We start from the raw sequence: 19,125 nt of genomic DNA, 5'->3' as shown, positions 1-19,125 counted from the left end.
GACTCACGAAGATTCACCAAGTCTCAGCAAAGATCTGCACCAAAGCGTCTCCTGACATGTTGTGATGAAATCTGACCACAGTGACACAGAATAAACCCAAACACACTTCCTGTGTGTTGAACTTCAACTATTTTGCTGTTGTTGGATTATTTTGTGCCTCGCAGGCGTTTAATCATTTATGAACAGATATCTTTCTAATAATTTTGCCTCTCTTTATAGTTTCATCGTTTGTGTCACATGTTAGTCACCTCTGAGCTCTTTCTGTTCATGTTGTCTCCATGGTTGCTTCCCATCGTTTTGTTTCACATTTTGATTGTTTGTGTCTCTCTGTGGTCCTTTGACTGTTTCTCGTCATCACTGAGCTCTCTTTCTAATCTCTTTATAGTTGCTCAATATTGTTTTGTGACTGTTTTGGGCCATTGTTTTGTCATTTTGGTATTTTTATGATCACCGAGCTCTCTTTTTATTCATTTTGCATGTCTTCATGTCTGCTTTGAGTCTGGTGTGTATCATATTTGTAACATTTGGGAGAGCAAACCGATCATTCTAATCATTTTTTCTCATTTTGCACGTCTTCATGGTTGCTGTCCATGATTTTGGGACTGTTTTGGCCTCTCTGTAGCATACCTCCATGGTTATTGAGCTCCCTTCCTGATCATTTCCTTCTTTTTGTCCTTTTCTGTCACATTTTGGCCATGCTAGGTCAGGCTTTGGTCATTCTGGTCTTTATATGATCACTGAGGTTGCTTTTTAATCATTCTGAAATCCTCTTTTTGGCTGTTTTCTATCGTTTTGTATAATTTTCTCACATTTTGCATCTTGCATTTTCTGCATTTTTGCTTCTTTTGGTTCCCTCTGCCATAATTATTTGTCCCATATCAAAGTTTTAGTTGTTTTATTAGTAAGTTCTCCTTTTAAACTTTAGGTTTCAGGGTTTTTTATTTACTACAATCAGCCTGGCTCGTGTAGTGTCTCAGTTACACGCACACCCTGTTTCCTCCTCCGTTTGGACGACCGGTGAATAAAATTTACAGAACGTCATGTTTTATTCAGTAAGACCTGAGACCAGTGACTGAGGCCATTAACTGACCAAAGTGCTTATTGAGGTGATAAACCAAGTGAGAAGTGTGGTCATTTCTCCCAGACTTACTCACAGCTCTGAAGCTCTGCGGTCTGACCGTTGCAGAACTTGTTCGCTTTGCCGTCCCTTGTGTCAGTGAAGGTCCTCACAAGTGTAGCGGTGAGTGAATTTGTGTCATTTGCACACTGGAAGACTTTGAGCAACGTGACACAGAGAGAAAGCTGCCTCATTACCCCGATTTAACCTGACACACACTCACACACTCGCTTCACACTGAGTGGAACAGTCTAAGTCACTCATTAACAGCTATGTAATATATTCACACACACAGACCTGCAGACACACACTCACACAATGTGACGCTGGTGATGTTTTCACATCCAGCTTCTTGCTGCAGAGCTCGTGTGTCTTTGTGCGAGCGCTGCCGACTCTGTGCAGTGAGGTAATGAGTGCTCAGCTCCTACCAGAGAGTCGATCCATAAACCATCTCCTCTGCATTTAAAAAATCAATACGTGCAGCTGCCCTCCCTGCTGCTGCTCAAACACTCGCAGACAAGGCCGTGAGCTCTGTGCAGGACCACACGGCTCCTGAAACGTCTGAGGAGCCGCTTCTGCTTTTGTAGCTTATGAGAACGCCCACATTTCATAAAACAACCAATTAATCCTTTAAATTATGTTTCTGCACCTGTGCTTATTTTTGTTTACAGAGCACCGCTCTTTTTTCCCCACCAGTCCCAAGTGAAGGCTCACCAACATTTAAAGGTACAAAAAGCCATTCAGAGGCTCGAGGACTCACACAAGACAGCAGTCACTGAAAAACAGGACTCATAAACTTTCTTTGAGATAGTTCTTCGGACTTCCGGTGTCATGGTGGTGAGAGTAGCCCATAAACAGGAGCTCCTGCATCGATAGCTAAAATAATCCACAATTCAAGAATATAATCCATTAAAAACGACTTTCCCCTCAAGAATAATGAGCGGAGATAAAAATAAGAAGGGACGAGCCCCAGGCCGAAGCTTAGAAACGCGACTTGAGAGTAAGACAAATGAAACACGCTCCGAGCAAGAGGGCGAGAAGATGGTGGCGGAGGCCACAACATCAGCGCTGGGCCCCCTCAGACAGGTGGTGAGTGAAGTAGTGGCGGAGGGCATGCAAGACCTTAAGGCAGAGATGAAGAAGGAGCTATCGCTCGTGAGAACAAGTTTGAAAGAGGACATGAAAGCCCAAATGAGCGAGTTAACACACGAGATAAATCAACAGGTTACTGCCGCCACAAGCAGGATCGAGGAGGTGGGGAAACGTCTGGAAGAAATGGAAAGAAACATGGTGGGGAAGGAGAAATGGGACATTGGAGTGAGGGATGCCATTGTTCAGCTGCTGGATAACCAGAGGCAGCTCCAAGAGAAGGTTACGGATTTGGAGGGGCGCTCACGCCGTAATAACATAAGGATATATGGCATCCCTGAGAACATAGAAGGCACCTCCATGCTAAGGTATGTGGAAAGCATGATGATATCGGAGTTGGGGGACGGCGTGGACTTGGGCAGCGAGAAGAACCTAGGGATAGAGAGAGCTCACCGGGCGCTGGGAGTGCAGCCGCCGCTGGGGGCGCCCCCTCGATCAACGGTGGTGCGCTTCTTAAAGTTCAATATTAAAGAACAAATCCTACGCGCTGCATGGAAGAAGCCTGTATATATAAAGGAGAAACGGATTTTCTTTGATCACGACTATGCCGAAAACATACAAATGAAGAGAAAAGAGTATGGCCCGGTTAAAAAAGTACTTAAAGAAAAAAAAAAAAGTACTTGAGATAGTTCTTCATTATTTTGCACTAATTCAGCGATGTTGTGATTCTCTTTGAGGATTTTAGTCTTTTTATGATCTTTTGTGTCTACTGACAAATGTTTTGCATCATTTTCTGCTACTTTGCATGTATTTTGCAAATGTTTTACACCTATTAGGGGTGATTTTCCTTCTTCTTGTGGGTATTTTATGCATTTTTCTGGTGATTTTCCATCAATTTCCACTCTTGAGGTCATTTTTGTGTCTTTTTGGTTACTTTGTTTCACTTTTTTATTATTTGGTTGCTGCTTTTTCCTCGTTTTGTACCAATTTCAGGTTGTTTCTTTTGCTTGTTTTGCACATTTCTTTGCTTTCCAACATTGCACTCGTTTTCAATAATTATACATGTTTTTAATCATTTTACACCCATCAGTGTTCTAATTGTCTCAATGTTGCACACTTCTGTGACTTCTGTGTCTCTCTCTGCAGTCATTTAGCATTTCTATTGGTTTTGTGTCTCTTCTAGACTCAGTTGTACTTATTGTGATCGTTTCGTATCTTAGAACTGAGCCGGATCCCTCAGGTCCACTAGGCCTGTTTAGTAATTCGTGCATGACCACATGCATTTCAAAATATCCTGTATTTACAGTGATTTTCTCCAAAACAGGGTCAAATGAAAGTCAGCATGTGTGAGTAGAGGATAAAAGTGGGCCACAGGAAGAAGAAGGTGGAATCGCCTGAAGAGAAAATATCATCTAATCCCAAAACAACTCCTGAAATGTGAAGAGCATCACAAATAAATGATGATAACGATCAGTGCCAAGGATGTGAGGGAGGATTTTTTCCTGCTCTGAGATGACTCATGATTTTAATAGTGAGCTACATTCTGCTTCACTTTCATACCAGCAATTATCCTGCAGGAGTAGGCGTCAGTTTTCTCAAACAGAGGCTAAATCAAAAACTCTGCTTTGTGTGAATGCAACTGAAACTTTTGCACACGAGGTCGCACGCAAATCGATGTACAAGTGACCAGAAGAGCTGTTTAAGCGTCGATACGAGGAGGTCAGACTCATGGCTGCACGCGTGAGTGCCTCCAGAGCATTTTGAGTGCAAACAGAGACCTCGGCGTGTTTACAGTGAAGCCGACGACATGCCAGGAAAGACTAACAGAGAGCTCCAAACACAGTCTGCAGCCTCTCTGCTGTGAGCGGAAAACACAGGACGGGACGTGGACTCACCGTGCAGACAGACATCGAATCGTCCTCGCCCACCGAGTCCTCGTGATCATGATGTGCATCCTGTAATCAAACACACACAAAGGTCAGGCGTTAACACACACACGCGCAGAGCTCAGCAGCGACATGCTAATTAGCAGCTGCTCTCTGTGTGATCCTGGCAGGCGACGTCACCTCGTCAAGCTCAGACATGCTCACCTGAAAAACTGGTAACAGCTCGACTTCCTCTGAGACAGCGAGTACAGAGGCACACTTATCTGTACAGAAACAATCAAGGTCCAGTTTGATGGGCTGCAGACCCCGAGGACTTCAGGTGGACGTAAACAGGAAGCTGACATTCGTTGTTTTCATTGATTTTCCAGTGCTGTCGATTTTCTCTATTTTTTTTTCTTGCAATTTTATTTGAATTTATTTTGTAGTTTTGCTCATTTTTTATTTCAGTTTTATATGAAATTTATTTCTTTATTTCTAATTATTTAGCATTTTATTATTAAATACAGATATTCTATTTCTGCATTTCTTTTAGAATAAACTTTTTTTATCGATTCTTTTTTAAGTTTTTTAAAAAAATTAAGTAATTATCATTTTACTTTATAAATGTAATTTTTGTCATTTTTCTAATGTTAATTTGGATTTTTTGTGCTATTTTTAATTATTATTCCAGTTTTATTTATTTATCTATATATTTTCTGCCTTTCCTTTTATTTTTTATTGTTTTATTTTCAAATTTTATACTTTTTTTTTTATTATTTATCACCACATTCATTTTCCTTTATTTTCTTATTTAGACATTTTCAGTTAATTTTAACTATAAACATTTTTATTTTTGCATTTTAATATTTTAGTTATTTTTTTCTAACTAAAACACTGCGTATATATTTTATAAACATATGCAAAATATCCACCTCAAATAAAGAAAACTAGAATCAGCAAAAACAACAACACCAACGACAAAAAGAAAAACCCTAACAGATTATCCAAAGATCTCAAACATCTTTTATGGTATAAACATTCCCACAACCTATAAAGGAGAAAAATGAATAAAAATGAATATAATCATTTTTTTTTTTTTTTAAAAAGATTGATGGAACCTGTGACAGATGAATGATAATGATGAGCTTATCAGAGCTGGAACGTTCTGCTGGGAAACCTGCTTCCTGACATTTATGTGGATGTTACGAAACACTATCCAAGCACAGCACAATGGGCATCACCACAACCCAAAAACTGTCACGAGCTCCTCGAAGAACGGCAAAGAGCCCAAGGCGCTGACCCAACCTCCAAACTCCCAAATCATGATCATGATCTGATCATTTCTGGGATCATATTTCTGTTCTCAGACACTACAAGAGCAGCGTTGCATGATTCAGATTTACCACTGCAAGAGTACAAATACGACAGAAAACGAAGGAAGCAGAACGCGTCCCCTTTAAATCAGATATAAGGTAAATCAGGTGCATAAAGACATTAATAATTCTTTTACATCAAGGACTTTTGCTGCCTACGTTCAATTCTTTCCATTCAGAGGTGAAGCAAGCCGCTCACTGAGTAGGCGTCTTTTATTCTGAAAAGCTCTCATCCTCACCACCTCCCTCCCGCTCATTCGCTGTGATGTTGGGATCAAACTAGAGTTCAGGTTAAAATGAGATACGGGAACAAAAAAGAAGAAAAAGAAGGGCCCAGACGGTCTGAACGTAAGATTTATCAGCAGGGCCGACAGACTCGGACGGCTTCGTACCTCATCTGCTCGGCCGAAAGGGAAAACAAAAACAACAGATCTGAATTAGCATTACGTAACGCGGATTAACAGCCTGTCTGCTTCCCTGCTCGAACAACAGCTGTGATTCAGACACTGATAGCACTGATACTACTGCGTGACCAAAAAAGCATAATAACAATAAAAGCGATTACGATTATTTACTCTGCCGGTGAGAGCAACTCGGGGAGCAATTACTGGCCTGTAATCTGCACAACCGGATAAAAGGTGAAGAGGAGGGTGGCGGGCAGGGCGAGGAGAGAGCAAAGGCAGCGGACGGAGAGAGAGTGATGGATTACGAAGAGAAAGAGGAAACAGGATTAAGAGAGAACAAGGTGGCTGCAGAGGAAGCAGTGGAATGGCTCAGTCGTGTAGACCATGAATAAAAAGTGTGCAGCGTTTGTTTTGTGGGGACGATTTTGGTCCATTTTCACCATTAAAAACACACAGAATCAACCTTTACACTGTAAACGCAGTAAAGGTCCTCAAATGACATCATGGTTGCTGCGAAGATGCTGACCAGTCAGGTTTGGTGTCAGTCTGTGACTGAACGGGTCAAGATGGCAATTATGTGCAACCTGCTTGTTAACTGGGATAAACTGTTGAAAATGACAAATCACTACGTCATTACTTGGAAGTCTTCACCAATCTGCGATCAGTCCAAGTCAGACCACGATTTATTGGTTCCCTCCTGTGCAATCACCTTGTCATTGAAAGTGGTGTCCCAGAGGTTGAGGGTGCAAAAAAGCGAATGCAAAAAAGGTCATTGCAATTTTTCTGTGTCGCCAGGAGTTTGCTGTGCTATTTTAACTCTGTGTGACTAAAGTGTGACTCTAGTAGCTTAGAGCTGTCAAGCCAACAATGATTATCTGGCTCTGATAAAATAACAGCGCAGACAACTGAAGAAGACAACCGAAGAAGACAACCGAAGAAGACCCTTATGAAAAGAACATCGAGGAAACAGTTTACCCTGCCCGGGATAGGGTTACCGGGGCCCCGCCCTGGAGCCAGGCCCGGGGAGGGTGCCCGAGGGCGAGCGCCTGGTGGCCGGGCCTTAGTTCATGGGGCCCGGCCGGGCACAGCCCGAAGAGGAGACATGGGCCCATCCTCCCGCAGGAGGCGCCATAGGGGTCGGGTGCATTGTGTGCCGGGTGGCGGCCAGGAGCGGAGGCCCCGGGGCAGACCCAGGACACGCTGGAGAGATTATATCTCTCGGCTGGCCTGGGAACGCCTTGGTGTTCCCCCGGATAAGCTGGAGGAGGTGGCTGGGGAGAGGGAGGTCTGAGCCTCTTTGCTTAGGCTGCTGCCCCCGCGACCCGGCCTCGGATAAAGCGGATGAAGATGGATGGATGGATGGACAACCATCCTCGTAACCTGATCCTTATCCTTATAAGTATATTTACTTTTACTTTCTTACAGTTTTTTTCTGACTGTCATGTGACTTTTCGTTCCTAAATGCGCTGCATACTCAGAGTTGTGTAATCTACCCCTCTTAAATTGATGCTAATTTATTTTAAGGCTACAAGTTTGCATTTTTTTAAGTTGAGACAACATAATTCTATAGTGCAGCAATTCCTGCATGAAGTGTAAACCTACGAACACATGAAACATCTCAGAAATGTGATGACTCTCAGGCAGGTTTTGGATTTATGACAATCATATTTTCTTCAAAGATTCCCAACCTTCATTTGCAAAGGACTTCAGAAATGAATTGGCACAATGAATCTATAAATACGAACTGTTCCTGCGTGGTTAGATTCGACTGAGTTATGACTCAGAAAAAAACATGAGTCACAAATTGTGGAAAGTGGGTGCAAAGTTTTTGTCTTGTTTTTTAATCTTCAGGAAGTGAAACTCTTGAGATTAAGTACTGATGTTGCAAGAGTGTCCTGGGCCGGGATGGGAAGCATGTCTTTCCATGGAAATTCAATGCAAGCATGGTGGGAACATGTAAACTCGAGACAAACAGAAGAGTCCTGCCAATGTTTCAGTCCTTGCCTTGAGAAAGCAGCGCTAACCACCGAGCCCGCCGCACAACTCAGTGCTAACATTACAGAAAAGAATCGATGCGTCGACAGGTTGCTGCAGTTTTTACAACCGCAAAGATCTCATCCACACAAACAGTCCTTTACTGGTCTCTTACGACTGCTTAACGCTTCAAATTACATAATAAGAAAGCCTAAGAAGGTACAAAATAATGTTGGGAAAGTTACTTTTACAATTTAAAAATGTTCTTTGACAATATAATAAAATAATACTCTCTAACTTTGGTGCATTGTCACATCTACATCTACATATTTAAGAAACATTGTAAATGGCCTGTATTTATATAGCACCTTACTAGTCCCTAAGGACCCCAAAGCGCTTTACACAACCAGTCATCCACCCATTCACACACTGGTGATGGCAGCTACATTGTAGCCACAGCCACCCTGGGGCACACTGACAGAGGCGAGGCTGCAGGACACTGGCGCTACCCTCTGGTGGTGGCCCTCCGACCACCACCAGTAGGCAACGGGTGAAGTGTCTTGCCCAAGGACACAACTGAGACTGTCCAAGCCGGGGCTCGAACCGCCAACCTTCCGATTACAAGACGAACTCACAACTCTTGAGCCACGATCGCCCTATTCAATTTGCATGGATACTTTGTGTTAAAGTATCCATGCAAATTGCACAAAAGTCTCCATGTGGTTATTTTGGGGCTACACAGCAAAGCTGTCACATTATTAGAAGTTTGTAACTTACCAAATTATCACATGCAACACTGGTATTATGTAAGATCTGTGCAAAATAATACGCCTGCCTGATTTATGACAGAACCATTAAAACTTTGCAGGGAGTTTGTGCTCGCCGTTGTCGCCCTCGCAAAGTGGAGCAAGGGCCAAAACTCATATTGGCTTGTCGTCCACTTCTTACATTTTGTATTTTGGTGAACACAGCGAAGCCAACACAGCCGAGTTGGAGAAGCAGCCATTATTTCTCAGTGGACGAGCTCAAAGATTCCCAGATTACTGAGACAGAAAGACGAGACATTCTGGAGAAAACTCCACGATTGCTTCAATTCATGCTTTGACTTCTCGAATCGTTCTCTAGAAGTGTCTTATTTTAGGAAAAGATTTGAGTGAGTCCAGCACGCCTCAAGAACACGTCACAGTTGGCGTAACAGAGGCTTTTGGAGCATTTTTAAATCAACGTGGAAACTTATACAGGGATTTTCCTACATATAAAAACATGTTGGAATCTCCCAAAGAGGCCGTGGACTTCCCCCGAAAGGAAAATTAGCAGTTCTGTAATAATTTTTTTTTTTGGCAACTTATAATCAAATGGCTAATCACACTTAAATGTGTTATCACACCTACAAAAGTCCACTCAGAGCCAGGAAAAACCCTGATTAGTCTGTGGAAAGCGACTGCTTGCTGGTGTCATGTCTAAAATAAAAATGTAAAGTAGCTGCTTGTCATGTGACTTCTCAAAGAAAGGTATTTTACTACAATTTAAGCCTGTAAAATATAAAAAAAAAATCCAAAACAAAACTAGATCAATTACCTCGACCCCTACGATCAAGAAGAAAACACTATTAAGTCACAGCTGCCCAGAGTCCTGTCCATTTTGGACAACCTAACGTGATGCCTGATGACACCAGCAGCATAAATATAGCTGTATCTAAATAAAAACTCCCATCATCATCTAAAGTATTTTGGAAAGTCTCGACTGCTGTTCACGAGTAAAACAAAACCATCCTGAGTCTTGTTCCAACCAGACCTGTTACATCAGGAGCATCAACAACATGTTCTCAGAAGGAAAGGCATATTTTACTGCAATTAAAGTTGGATTTGTACATGTTGTCTCGACCTCTTCTTGTAAAAGCACGATGAAAGCTGTTAAATGCTCTGCTCCACGGGGTCTCATTCGCCCCCAACTATGTGGTGAAGCAGGAAATCCAGATAGTGGGAGTTCCTGACGGTATCAGAAGTTCTTTTGGGATGATTTCCTGAGGGAAAGTGATAAAGATGAGCTTTGACCCCTCACGTCTAGGAAATTTCCTGGAAGCTACAGTTAATAAAGATGTTGCAGTCGAAGGATCACTACAAGAGCTCAGTTCCTGTTTTTAGGGAGGAAAAGGAAGTCGAAATTAAAAGCATTCAAAGGCTTTTAGACTCCACTGTCTCCTTTTATTAATCTATAGATCGATTAGGTATCAGGATGATGACATCTGAGCACAGAACTCTGCAGCCACACCTGGTATTAATAATCGTTAAAGTTAGAGTCGAGCTGCTGGCAACGTAACCGGATATCATTATGTAAAAAAGCTGGCAGGTCTGCCAACCAGCACGGGGCATCCTAGGTCGAGGGAAGTGATGCTGCTGAGGTGGAGCTCGTCTGTTTTCTGTTATGGGAGAGGTTTGGTTTTTTTGTGAGACTATATTCAAACAACACCCAGAAACCATGTGGACTTTGAACTCTTCAAACCGGCCTTCTTATCTCAGCTAGTGCGTAAGAGGCGGGAGGACGAGAGATTTATAACCATTAGTCAAATCAGACTTTCCTGTGAAATCGCCTGTGTTACTGCTAAGCAACAACAGAGTCCGAACCAGAACTTTTAAGCCAAAAAGAATGACCAGCACTTTGAACCGAGACAGCTCGTTATCAGCCTTCATATGTGGTGTGGCTGTCTAAAAAGCTTTCCAATGTGACCAACATTTCAGTCTTTAAATGCTAACGTTGCTTTATAGAACTTTTAATCACTGATGCATTTAAGAAAGCTGAATGAAAAACATTTTTTTGAAGTCTTAAACTTGCACCAGGTTTCTGGTTTAACTACCTGCAGTAACTTAAAAAGGCTGAGTCTACAGAAACTAATCGGATACTTTGAGAATTTAGAAACGTTTCAAACACGAGAAATATGCTTAAAATATTTCAAAGACTTGATTTAGCGGCATTGACTGGGTTAACGCTTTGTCAGCTTTCAGATGCTACGCAAATAATCTGTGGCGCTTTCTGCAAAACACAACTTGCAGTCATTGTAAACCTGTTAGAAATGACTGTGCTTCAAGCTTCAAACAGGACGTTGCTGGATCAAACATAACTGCTTATAATTGGATTTTACTCAAACCGGCCTACTCCACCTCACAATCGCTCAGCTTTATAAATAAAGTTTTATGGCATGGATGGAAAACATTAACGTCCCTTCTTAGGTTATCACGTCTGCCTTGGTGTCCCAAGTGATCCATCATGTGGACATTTTATTGTGGTCAATCCTCAAAAAGCAGAAGTCCACAAACCTTTATCAGCTTGGCGCTCTGGTGACACAGGAATGGATCCCATCAATCAAAAGTGGCCCAGCAGAAGTAAAAACACTGACGGCTGCCTAAGCCTCCTAGGAGACGCACCTATGGGATAAATGTGAAAATCCTAGGAGACTTCCTTCTTAAATTATTGCATTCACAAGCTTTTAGGGAGCTCCAGTGGCGCAATCGGTCAGCGCGCGGTACTTATAGGACAGTAACCTGCAGAGTGATGCCGAGGTTGTGAGTTCGAGCCTCACCTGGAGCAAAAACTTGCAGTTTTATTCATGCAATTTGTATTTTATCTATTTGTACATATTAACAGGCTTCTGCGTGTGGACAGCAGAGAAAGAATTTTAATGTACAGAGAAATGCTTTTTCTTGGCACACATGACAATAATCTTGAATTTTAAGCACACTTGACCTCTGACCTTGACATGAAGTTCACCAGGATTCAAATTCTTAGATTTTTAGCAGACGTATAAATTTGAAAATCCTACATCATCTCGTTCTCAACTTGTTATCCTCACCATCCGCCCACATGCCCCATGACAATGGCAAACTCCCATCATCCTTTTAAGGCTGAAGGGGAGAAACTGAAAAAACAAAATGCATGAAACACTAAATCTGCACGAATGCCAAAACTTCTGGTCATGGCTGTGACGCAAAAAAGTTTTAAAAGCTTATTTTATTGCTGCTGTATCCAAAAACGCAGTGTTATTGTGATGGAAATGCAAAGCTGTAGAACTAAATAACCATAAATAGCCCACTACAGGGTAGTTTCCCTTTAACACTGTGCAAGTGCAAGTCTCCAACCCTGGACCACTGTGGCATACTGTGCCCTTGTCCCCTCATAGAGGTGGGAACAGTAAAAATGCAGTGTGGCCACTAATCGTGCCCAAGCATGAAACTGCAGCGCTTCCTCAACAACAGCTGCCGCCCTTAAAATTACTGCTGAGAAATTGAGAAATCTACGAGGGGCATCAGAGGACAGCATGTTGTCGCTTCCAAAAAATGGACCCAAACAACAAAAGTCTTAAAACTGTGAACTTGGTCCTTGAGCTGTGATTAAGTGAAACCTACTCGAGGGACAGTGCAAGGCAACTGTACAAGGATGTAAATGCACCCGAAGGTGGGATTTTATATGCCTGGAATCGACTCCACCCCAAAGAAAAGCCCGGTGGGTGTTTCTGGAGAACATGCTTTTCTCCAGAAACACCCACCGTGCTTTTCCCCATCCTCCGTCATCTTTGTGGAACTCTCACACTCCACCCATACTGAACCCTTCACACCTCAAAGCTCTGCAAACTGAAAAGCTTGTCGTGGAATTTCCTCCACCGTCACCTGACCTCCACCCCGCTGAACCTTTACGGAGGCACTTCAAGGCAGAGAAAGCCAAACATTCCTGGCGTGCCAGCCTGCTCTTTGGAGCGTTGTCAAAACTTGTGGAGTCGGCACAGCTCGACTTCTGCTCTCAGCAAAGCAAAAAGCAGGGAAAGAGAAGTTTATTCAAATGGTTAAACTGATGTTATCACTTGTTACTTGCGGTCCGATGAAGTCTACCGTAACGCTCCGATAACGACTAAACCAAATCTAGGCAAATCTTTCTCATGGCGGATGCACTGCTTTGTGATCTCGCCTTCTAACAACACCCAGGCCTGTGAGGCAGGTGGATGAGGACCAATCAGGGACTCCGCTCATTTGTACCACAACCCAAATTCACCATAACGACATGGATTGACTTCGACTCTGAAAACGATGTGTCAGTTATTACCAGATGTCACTGTTAGCAGGTTTCATTACAAGTTTTATTTTTGTCACAGCTTTGCTGCTGTTTTCTTTTTATTTATTCATGTGTATTTGTGCTAGACTGCAGATACTTATTACAAATAGTTTGGGATACAGAATGTGTAAAACTGAGAAAATCGGGCATTAAACGAACACAAAAATGTCATTTTCTATTACAACAAACATCTTCTCGATTTATTTTTGTACCTGTTTGTTACTTTATGGTTAAATTGGAGGTTAGCTTCCCTGCAAAACATCAAAGTGCCCTCTGTGCTGCCAGAATGAAATTAATTCCACCTCAAATCTTGCACTTAACAGATGGAAGAAGTGAGTGTTTCTAATACTGGTATTTATCTGCTGTAACTGAATCTTCAGGAGATGATCGAATTAAAGTGAAACTGGATATCAGTGCCAATGTCCCATCACAGGGAGCAGCAGAGCCTGCAGACATCCAAGAATAACCAGGATTTTGTTTCTGGAGAGACACTGGCTTTGTCACATAATCGATCTGAACGTCTGGCATAAAAAGAACAAAATGTTAAGATGTATCCCAGAGTCTGAGCAGAGGCTTTCAATGTTAGTCAGGCTGGTAGCATTTAAGACAAAGAAACTATGAGCATTTACTGGAAAAATAACTTAGGTAAGTATTTTTTTATTAAAAAAAGTGCAGTATAAATAATTATGATTGTCATTATATATGAGATTAAACAGGACATATCAAAGCAAGCCTCAATTGGAGATGATGAGCATGACTACCTCTAACGGACGTGTTCTGCTTGCTGAAACATCCTGGTATGTCAGGCTTGGGTGGGGACATAAAGTAAACATGACGGTTTGTCGGGATGCTTCATATGCTCACGAAATGCTCACAAAGCACCTCTGTGTTGAGGCTTTATAAGATACTCTGAAGGAATCTGGGAGAGTTTATCTTTTAGATCAGCGGTCTCCAACCTTTTTTGCGCCACGGACCGGTTTATGCCCAACAATATTTTCACGGACCGGCCTTTAAGGTGTTGCGGATAAATACAACAAAATAAAACTAGTACCGGTACCGAAAAAAAGAAGATTTATTCATAACACACGTGAAAAGACCAAGGAAAACCAAGTAAACAATAAAAACAATAACAAAATAACGCTGAAAACCGATAAAAAAAACCCTGAAAACCATACATTTCACACCTGAGCCTCAACTCTCGCGGCCCGGTACCAAACGACTCACGGACCGGTACCGGTCCGAGGCCCGGGGGTTGGGGACCACTGTTTCAGATGCCAAAGAACTGCTAAATACAAACGTCCATTCTTTGGACTTCGTGGGGGGGGGCTTTCAGGAGAATCCTGAATGGTCGAGGCTCTTTAGAGCTGTGGGAGAAACTTATTATAGAGGTTTCTCTCGCTCTAGAGTCAACCACGACAATACGTTTGACCACAGTCTGCATTGACGACACCAACCTGTCTGCTCGGTACTCGTGGAGCATTAGTGAAACTTGGAAAAGTGTGACACGAGCTAAAAATGGAGAATATTTGCTTTTTAAGGTGCACATTTTAAAACATGTCGGTGAACGCCCTCCTTTCTGGTTGATGTTGGTGGCTGGTGTCTAGGTCAGTGTGACTGAGGCCTAAGCTAGAGGTATGCTAGGTAATTCAAATGGCCAAAGCTAATAAAAGGCAATCTGAAAGAAAACATCCGATCATATAAAAAATAAATAAAGTTTTTCACAGGTCTCTCTACAGTCCCGTGAAAATGTAAGCACACTCTTGCTTCTTCTATAGGATTTAAGGGGTTTGGCATCAAACCAGGTGCTGCTAATCAGGTGCATTTAATTAAATAACAGCTACATCTCAGACTCGACGGGCCTCAGTTGAAGGTTAAACGTTCAAGTTCACGACAGCAGAGTTAGAAAAGGTAAAGCTCTATCTGAAGAAACCACAAGAATCTTTAGCAGGTGAGACTAAAACACAACATACCAGCACAAACACCTCATACCAACTCCTCAGCACGGCGGTGGAGGTGTGAACATTTTGGCTTCTTCTGCAGCCACAGGCCCTGGGCACCTCACAGTCATCATCATCTGTCTGACAGATAAAGCTCGGCTGAAACAGAAGCTACTCAGCTTGGGCTCCAATCGAGCCGAAAACATCAACGAACTGCATCCCACTGATTGGCCAGGGAGTGACATCATTGGATGAGTCACACCTTCTGTTTTTGAAACCCGGCAACGAGAGAAACACTCCCAAACCAACACTTTGGTCCGACGACGAGATGCAGATGTTTACCATCGAGCAGCTGGTACACCATCGCCTTGACGTCCTCCATTGTTGTGTTGTGTTTGTGTTGCATACTTCTGGGCTGCGTTGCTGTAACTACCTCATCCACACTGAGGTTGTACTGAATCGAAACAGAAAACAATAGAAACCGACTCGAGTTGTGCCGACCAGGGTAGGTGGAAGTGGTAAAGAGGCATAAGTAAAATATCAGCAAATTTAAATAAACTGACGCAACGCTGTAAAGACGAGAGGGCCAAAGTAGCTCCCCAACAACACGAGAGACAACTAAATCACCTTTACTCCTTATTGCTGATAAAGTCGGTTCTGAAAGATACTGAATCATCTTGAGTTTATCTGCATGTGACCTGATCAGAAACAACCTGCCAACGAGGCATTTAGTGACACCAGCACTGATTATCGGCGAGTTAGGGTGGCAGACAGTCACTACAGCCGTGACAGAGCGTTGTTTTTGGTGAAGGTCGCGGCAGATTAGTGTGTGAAAGCTCTTGGAGTCGTTTTTATTTGCCTGATTTATTTGTTGTTGCTTAACAAATAAAAACTACTGATTCAAACCGGCTGCTCTAAAGAAAGCTTTTGTCTCCTGAACCTGAGATACAAGTCTGAAACAAAACCAGCTTCTGTGTGAGAGTGTGTGAGAGTGTGTGAGAGTGTGTGAGAGTGTGTGAGAGTGTGGTTTTTTCCAGTTCTTCCTTCCTACAAGTTTCTGAATCTTGATAAAGAGCAGAGGGCGGTGTCACTGTGGCTGCATGATTCAGGAAGAGCTTACGTGTGTGTGTGTCCCCACTTCCTGTATGAGGTGTCACAAGGGCTGCATGGAGAAATGTGTGTGTGTGTGTCACTCTGTAGGCAGATCGTGAATAATAAACCCTCACACACAGAAATTACTGAGTCACTGCAGTCAGCGCCTCTTTTTCTGTCTCGCCACCCAACAAGCTCTCACCTGCCCCTGGTATTCCCCCCTCGGCATCTTTACACACCACTGTCAGACCGACGGGATCGTTCTGCTGCCGCTTTGCTCAATAACGCCAGACCTTTGACCCCGGCGTTACACCTCTCAGCCTTTTGGCATGCGGAGAAGCGCCTGTAGGAGCTTTTTCTAGGCCACCGCGACAACAAAAGACGCAGATAAAAGCGTGAGAGGCGAAGCTGAGTGGATGCTTCGCTTGGATTGGTGCCCTGAAGACAAACATCGTTCAGCGCGCGCACAAAGAGCGAAGCACGTCTGCAGTCGTCGCCGAAATGCAGAAACTAGCATGCGTGCACTTGTGTGTGTGTGTGCGGCTGCAGTGATGAAACAGCACTCACACAGTTTCTTACAACACGCAGAAATGCTTCAGAAGAGCTGCACAGACACAGAAGCTATTCATTTAACATCCCTCAGAGCTCCAGCCAACGATCATTTCCATTATTGATTAATTGTAATTACGCTAATAAATTAAGGAATCCATGTGTCTGATTTACTTCACACTGACTGTTTCTGGAGAACATGTAAAAACGCACAACACTAAACAACAGTTGGCATCGTCAATGACAACAGCAGGGCTCTGCAGAGACGGTCGCCTCCTGTCAGCGTGGCTCTAACAGACGCCCCAGTCACACAGGCCTAGAAACTGATGGTGATGTGACCTGTACAGTTATTGTGTCCTTAAGGAAGTTTGCATAACATTAAAAATGGTTGTACTACCATTAAAACCCATCTTTTAACTATGTTTATTGTATAGTTTGTTTCTTTTATGGCGAATCAATTGCACTCAAAGTGTTTATGTAGCGAGGTGGAGAGACACTTCTTATGAGAAGCTCAGGAAAACAACAATTCCAGAAATAATCCTGATGTCATGTGTGCACGAAAAACACAGTAGGACTATTTCCTTTTTAAATGTCAGGCTGTCTGTCCCAGAAAATCACAACACTCCGACTTGTCTGCAAACACTCACCAACTACCTGCTGAGTGCAACACAGAGACCAACGTTGTGCCTTTTCAAATGAGTCACTGAAATGTGGTGAGCCACGACTTTTACTTTCAACATTAACGTTCCCTGTTTCCTGTTCACTGCTGCCTGAGTGCTTGCAGACAAGTCTGCGTCATGCATGCAAACAACAGGTAACTGCATCGATCTGCAAGCAGCGAAATAAATACAAGAAGGTTTTTGGTGCGGGTTCCTCTCATGACATGTTGCTGTTAGCTATTTAGATATTAGCTGTTTGCCAGGATCAACTTTTATAACTGCCAATAAATAAGAAATTAAAACTAAAGAAGAGTTGGAAGAAACACCCTTCAACCAGGAGTGTTGATGTTTCACAGTCAGTGCACAAGGGGGAACTCTGAAGCTTCCCTGTCTGCAACATGTTATTGCAACGCCTTATTATTATTATCGCATCAATTTTAAAACCTGGTTGGGCTTACAGTGCATTAGTGACCAATCAACTCACAAGGAGGTTGCAGCACAGTCTTTGCAACCTATTCAAGGTTGCAAATGGAAGCAAATGCTTCAGCCAATACCCTTTGATTAGCCTTGTCTCATGCTTTCTTGCTTTGTGGTAATCTTTATTCTGTCTTCACTGAGATATTTGAATGCTAATCAATAAAATTAAAATCAAATCAAATCAAATTCCACCTAAAGACAGAAACTTCTGGCAACCAGTTGGAGATAAAGAGGGGTCTCCAACTGTCTGAGTCTGAGGTGTAAAATTAAAGATTTTTATTTAATTTTAATTAAATTTTCAGCTCGTTTAAACAGCTTATCAAGTAGTTTTAATTGACTGTTAGTTTTTCAGCTTGAACTTCTTTAATTTAATTATAATTTCAGGGTTTTTTTATTTAGCTGAGCTCACATTTACATGGACACTCTTTTTACTGCAGAAGTACCTCTGGGGTAATTGCAGGCCTACTCCTGGTAGAGAATCAATGGGGCCTTTATGTTATTTGTATTAGAGGAAAACTTGATACCTATACTGAATGTTAGTGGATTTTTATGTAGGTTTTCAATCTGATTTAGAGTCACTGTAATGTTCCTGCTGACACCATTGAACCAATACGGTGACAAAAGCTCTTTTATGGCATTCGTGGGACCAAATAGTGATTTTACCCTCTCATGCACCTTCAATCTCACACTAACGCAGCTCTGACACTCCTGTAGCAACATTATTGGGTTTTTTTAATCTCGTCTAACTACGCCTGCAGAGTTTTTTATTAAATCTGTGTGGTTTATAATCACACATCGTTTCATGTGTTGCGGTGCTGTTAAGGATCCTTAACTGCACCCCACAGTTTACTGACAGATTCATATAAATGAATGAAATATTTGGAGCAGTACTTCTATATTGTACCATATTACACAGTCTTTCTTGGGTTTTTAATCTATTTTGCGGTCAAAGTAAAGTCCTTATAGGAGCTTAAGATTTGGTTGGTGCTGTAATTAATAATAACCTTTAACCTGCTGGTTTAGCGCTCAAACATGACATTAACTACTGCACCTCTACAGCTGCACATTCTGACACTGGACTAATAGTTAAGGCAACGAGCAGGAGCTGCAACACAGCTTTAGCACAGACTGATCTTAGGAGACTTGGCATGGTTTGTTAAAATAGAGGAGGGGGGAGGGGGGGGAGTGTTACGCCCTGCTGTCTAACTGAGACTTTAAGGTGATTTAGTGAGTTTGTGACACTCAGAGTTAATTCACTGAGCTTCAGGGTCGGGCCAGAGAGAAAAGACTCTTCAGGTCATTTTATGTCCTCGTCCACAGTTTGTTTGCTATGAATTTGTAGAGCGTTTGGTGTGTAGAGCCTGCCGGTGAGTCTGTATCTGCTTAAATAGTAAAAAATGTAATAGTCCTGAAGTAGTTTTGTACTTTCTGACATTTTTATAATACGGTCAGGGCATTTGCAGAGAGATTTTAACACAACTGTGGCAGC

The 19,125-nt window shown here is 42.5% G+C and overlaps 1 protein-coding gene and 1 non-coding gene across 2 annotated transcripts in view; one reads left to right on the top strand and one right to left on the bottom strand.

The window, feature by feature from the left end:
* rps6ka3b (ribosomal protein S6 kinase A3b) overlaps positions 1-19,125 on the bottom strand; it is a 69,286-nt gene that overhangs the window by 48,249 nt on the left and 1,912 nt on the right. Inside the window, exon 2 of the mRNA XM_085171895.1 lies at positions 4,102-4,161. Within this exon, the coding sequence (XP_085028021.1) occupies positions 4,102-4,161 (60 nt within the window). The remainder of the gene's footprint in view (positions 1-4,101; positions 4,162-19,125) is intronic.
* trnai-uau (transfer RNA isoleucine (anticodon UAU)) lies at positions 11,314-11,407 on the top strand. Its single transcript has 2 exons — positions 11,314-11,351; positions 11,372-11,407. It is a non-coding gene; the product is annotated as a tRNA-Ile (tRNA).

Source organism: Neolamprologus multifasciatus, chromosome 9, assembly GCF_963576455.1.
Source record: "Neolamprologus multifasciatus chromosome 9, fNeoMul1.2, whole genome shotgun sequence".
Taxonomy (NCBI): Eukaryota; Metazoa; Chordata; class Actinopteri; order Cichliformes; family Cichlidae; genus Neolamprologus; species Neolamprologus multifasciatus.
The sequence above is the reverse complement of the archived record's forward strand: the minus strand, read 5'-3'. Positions and strand labels throughout refer to the sequence as shown.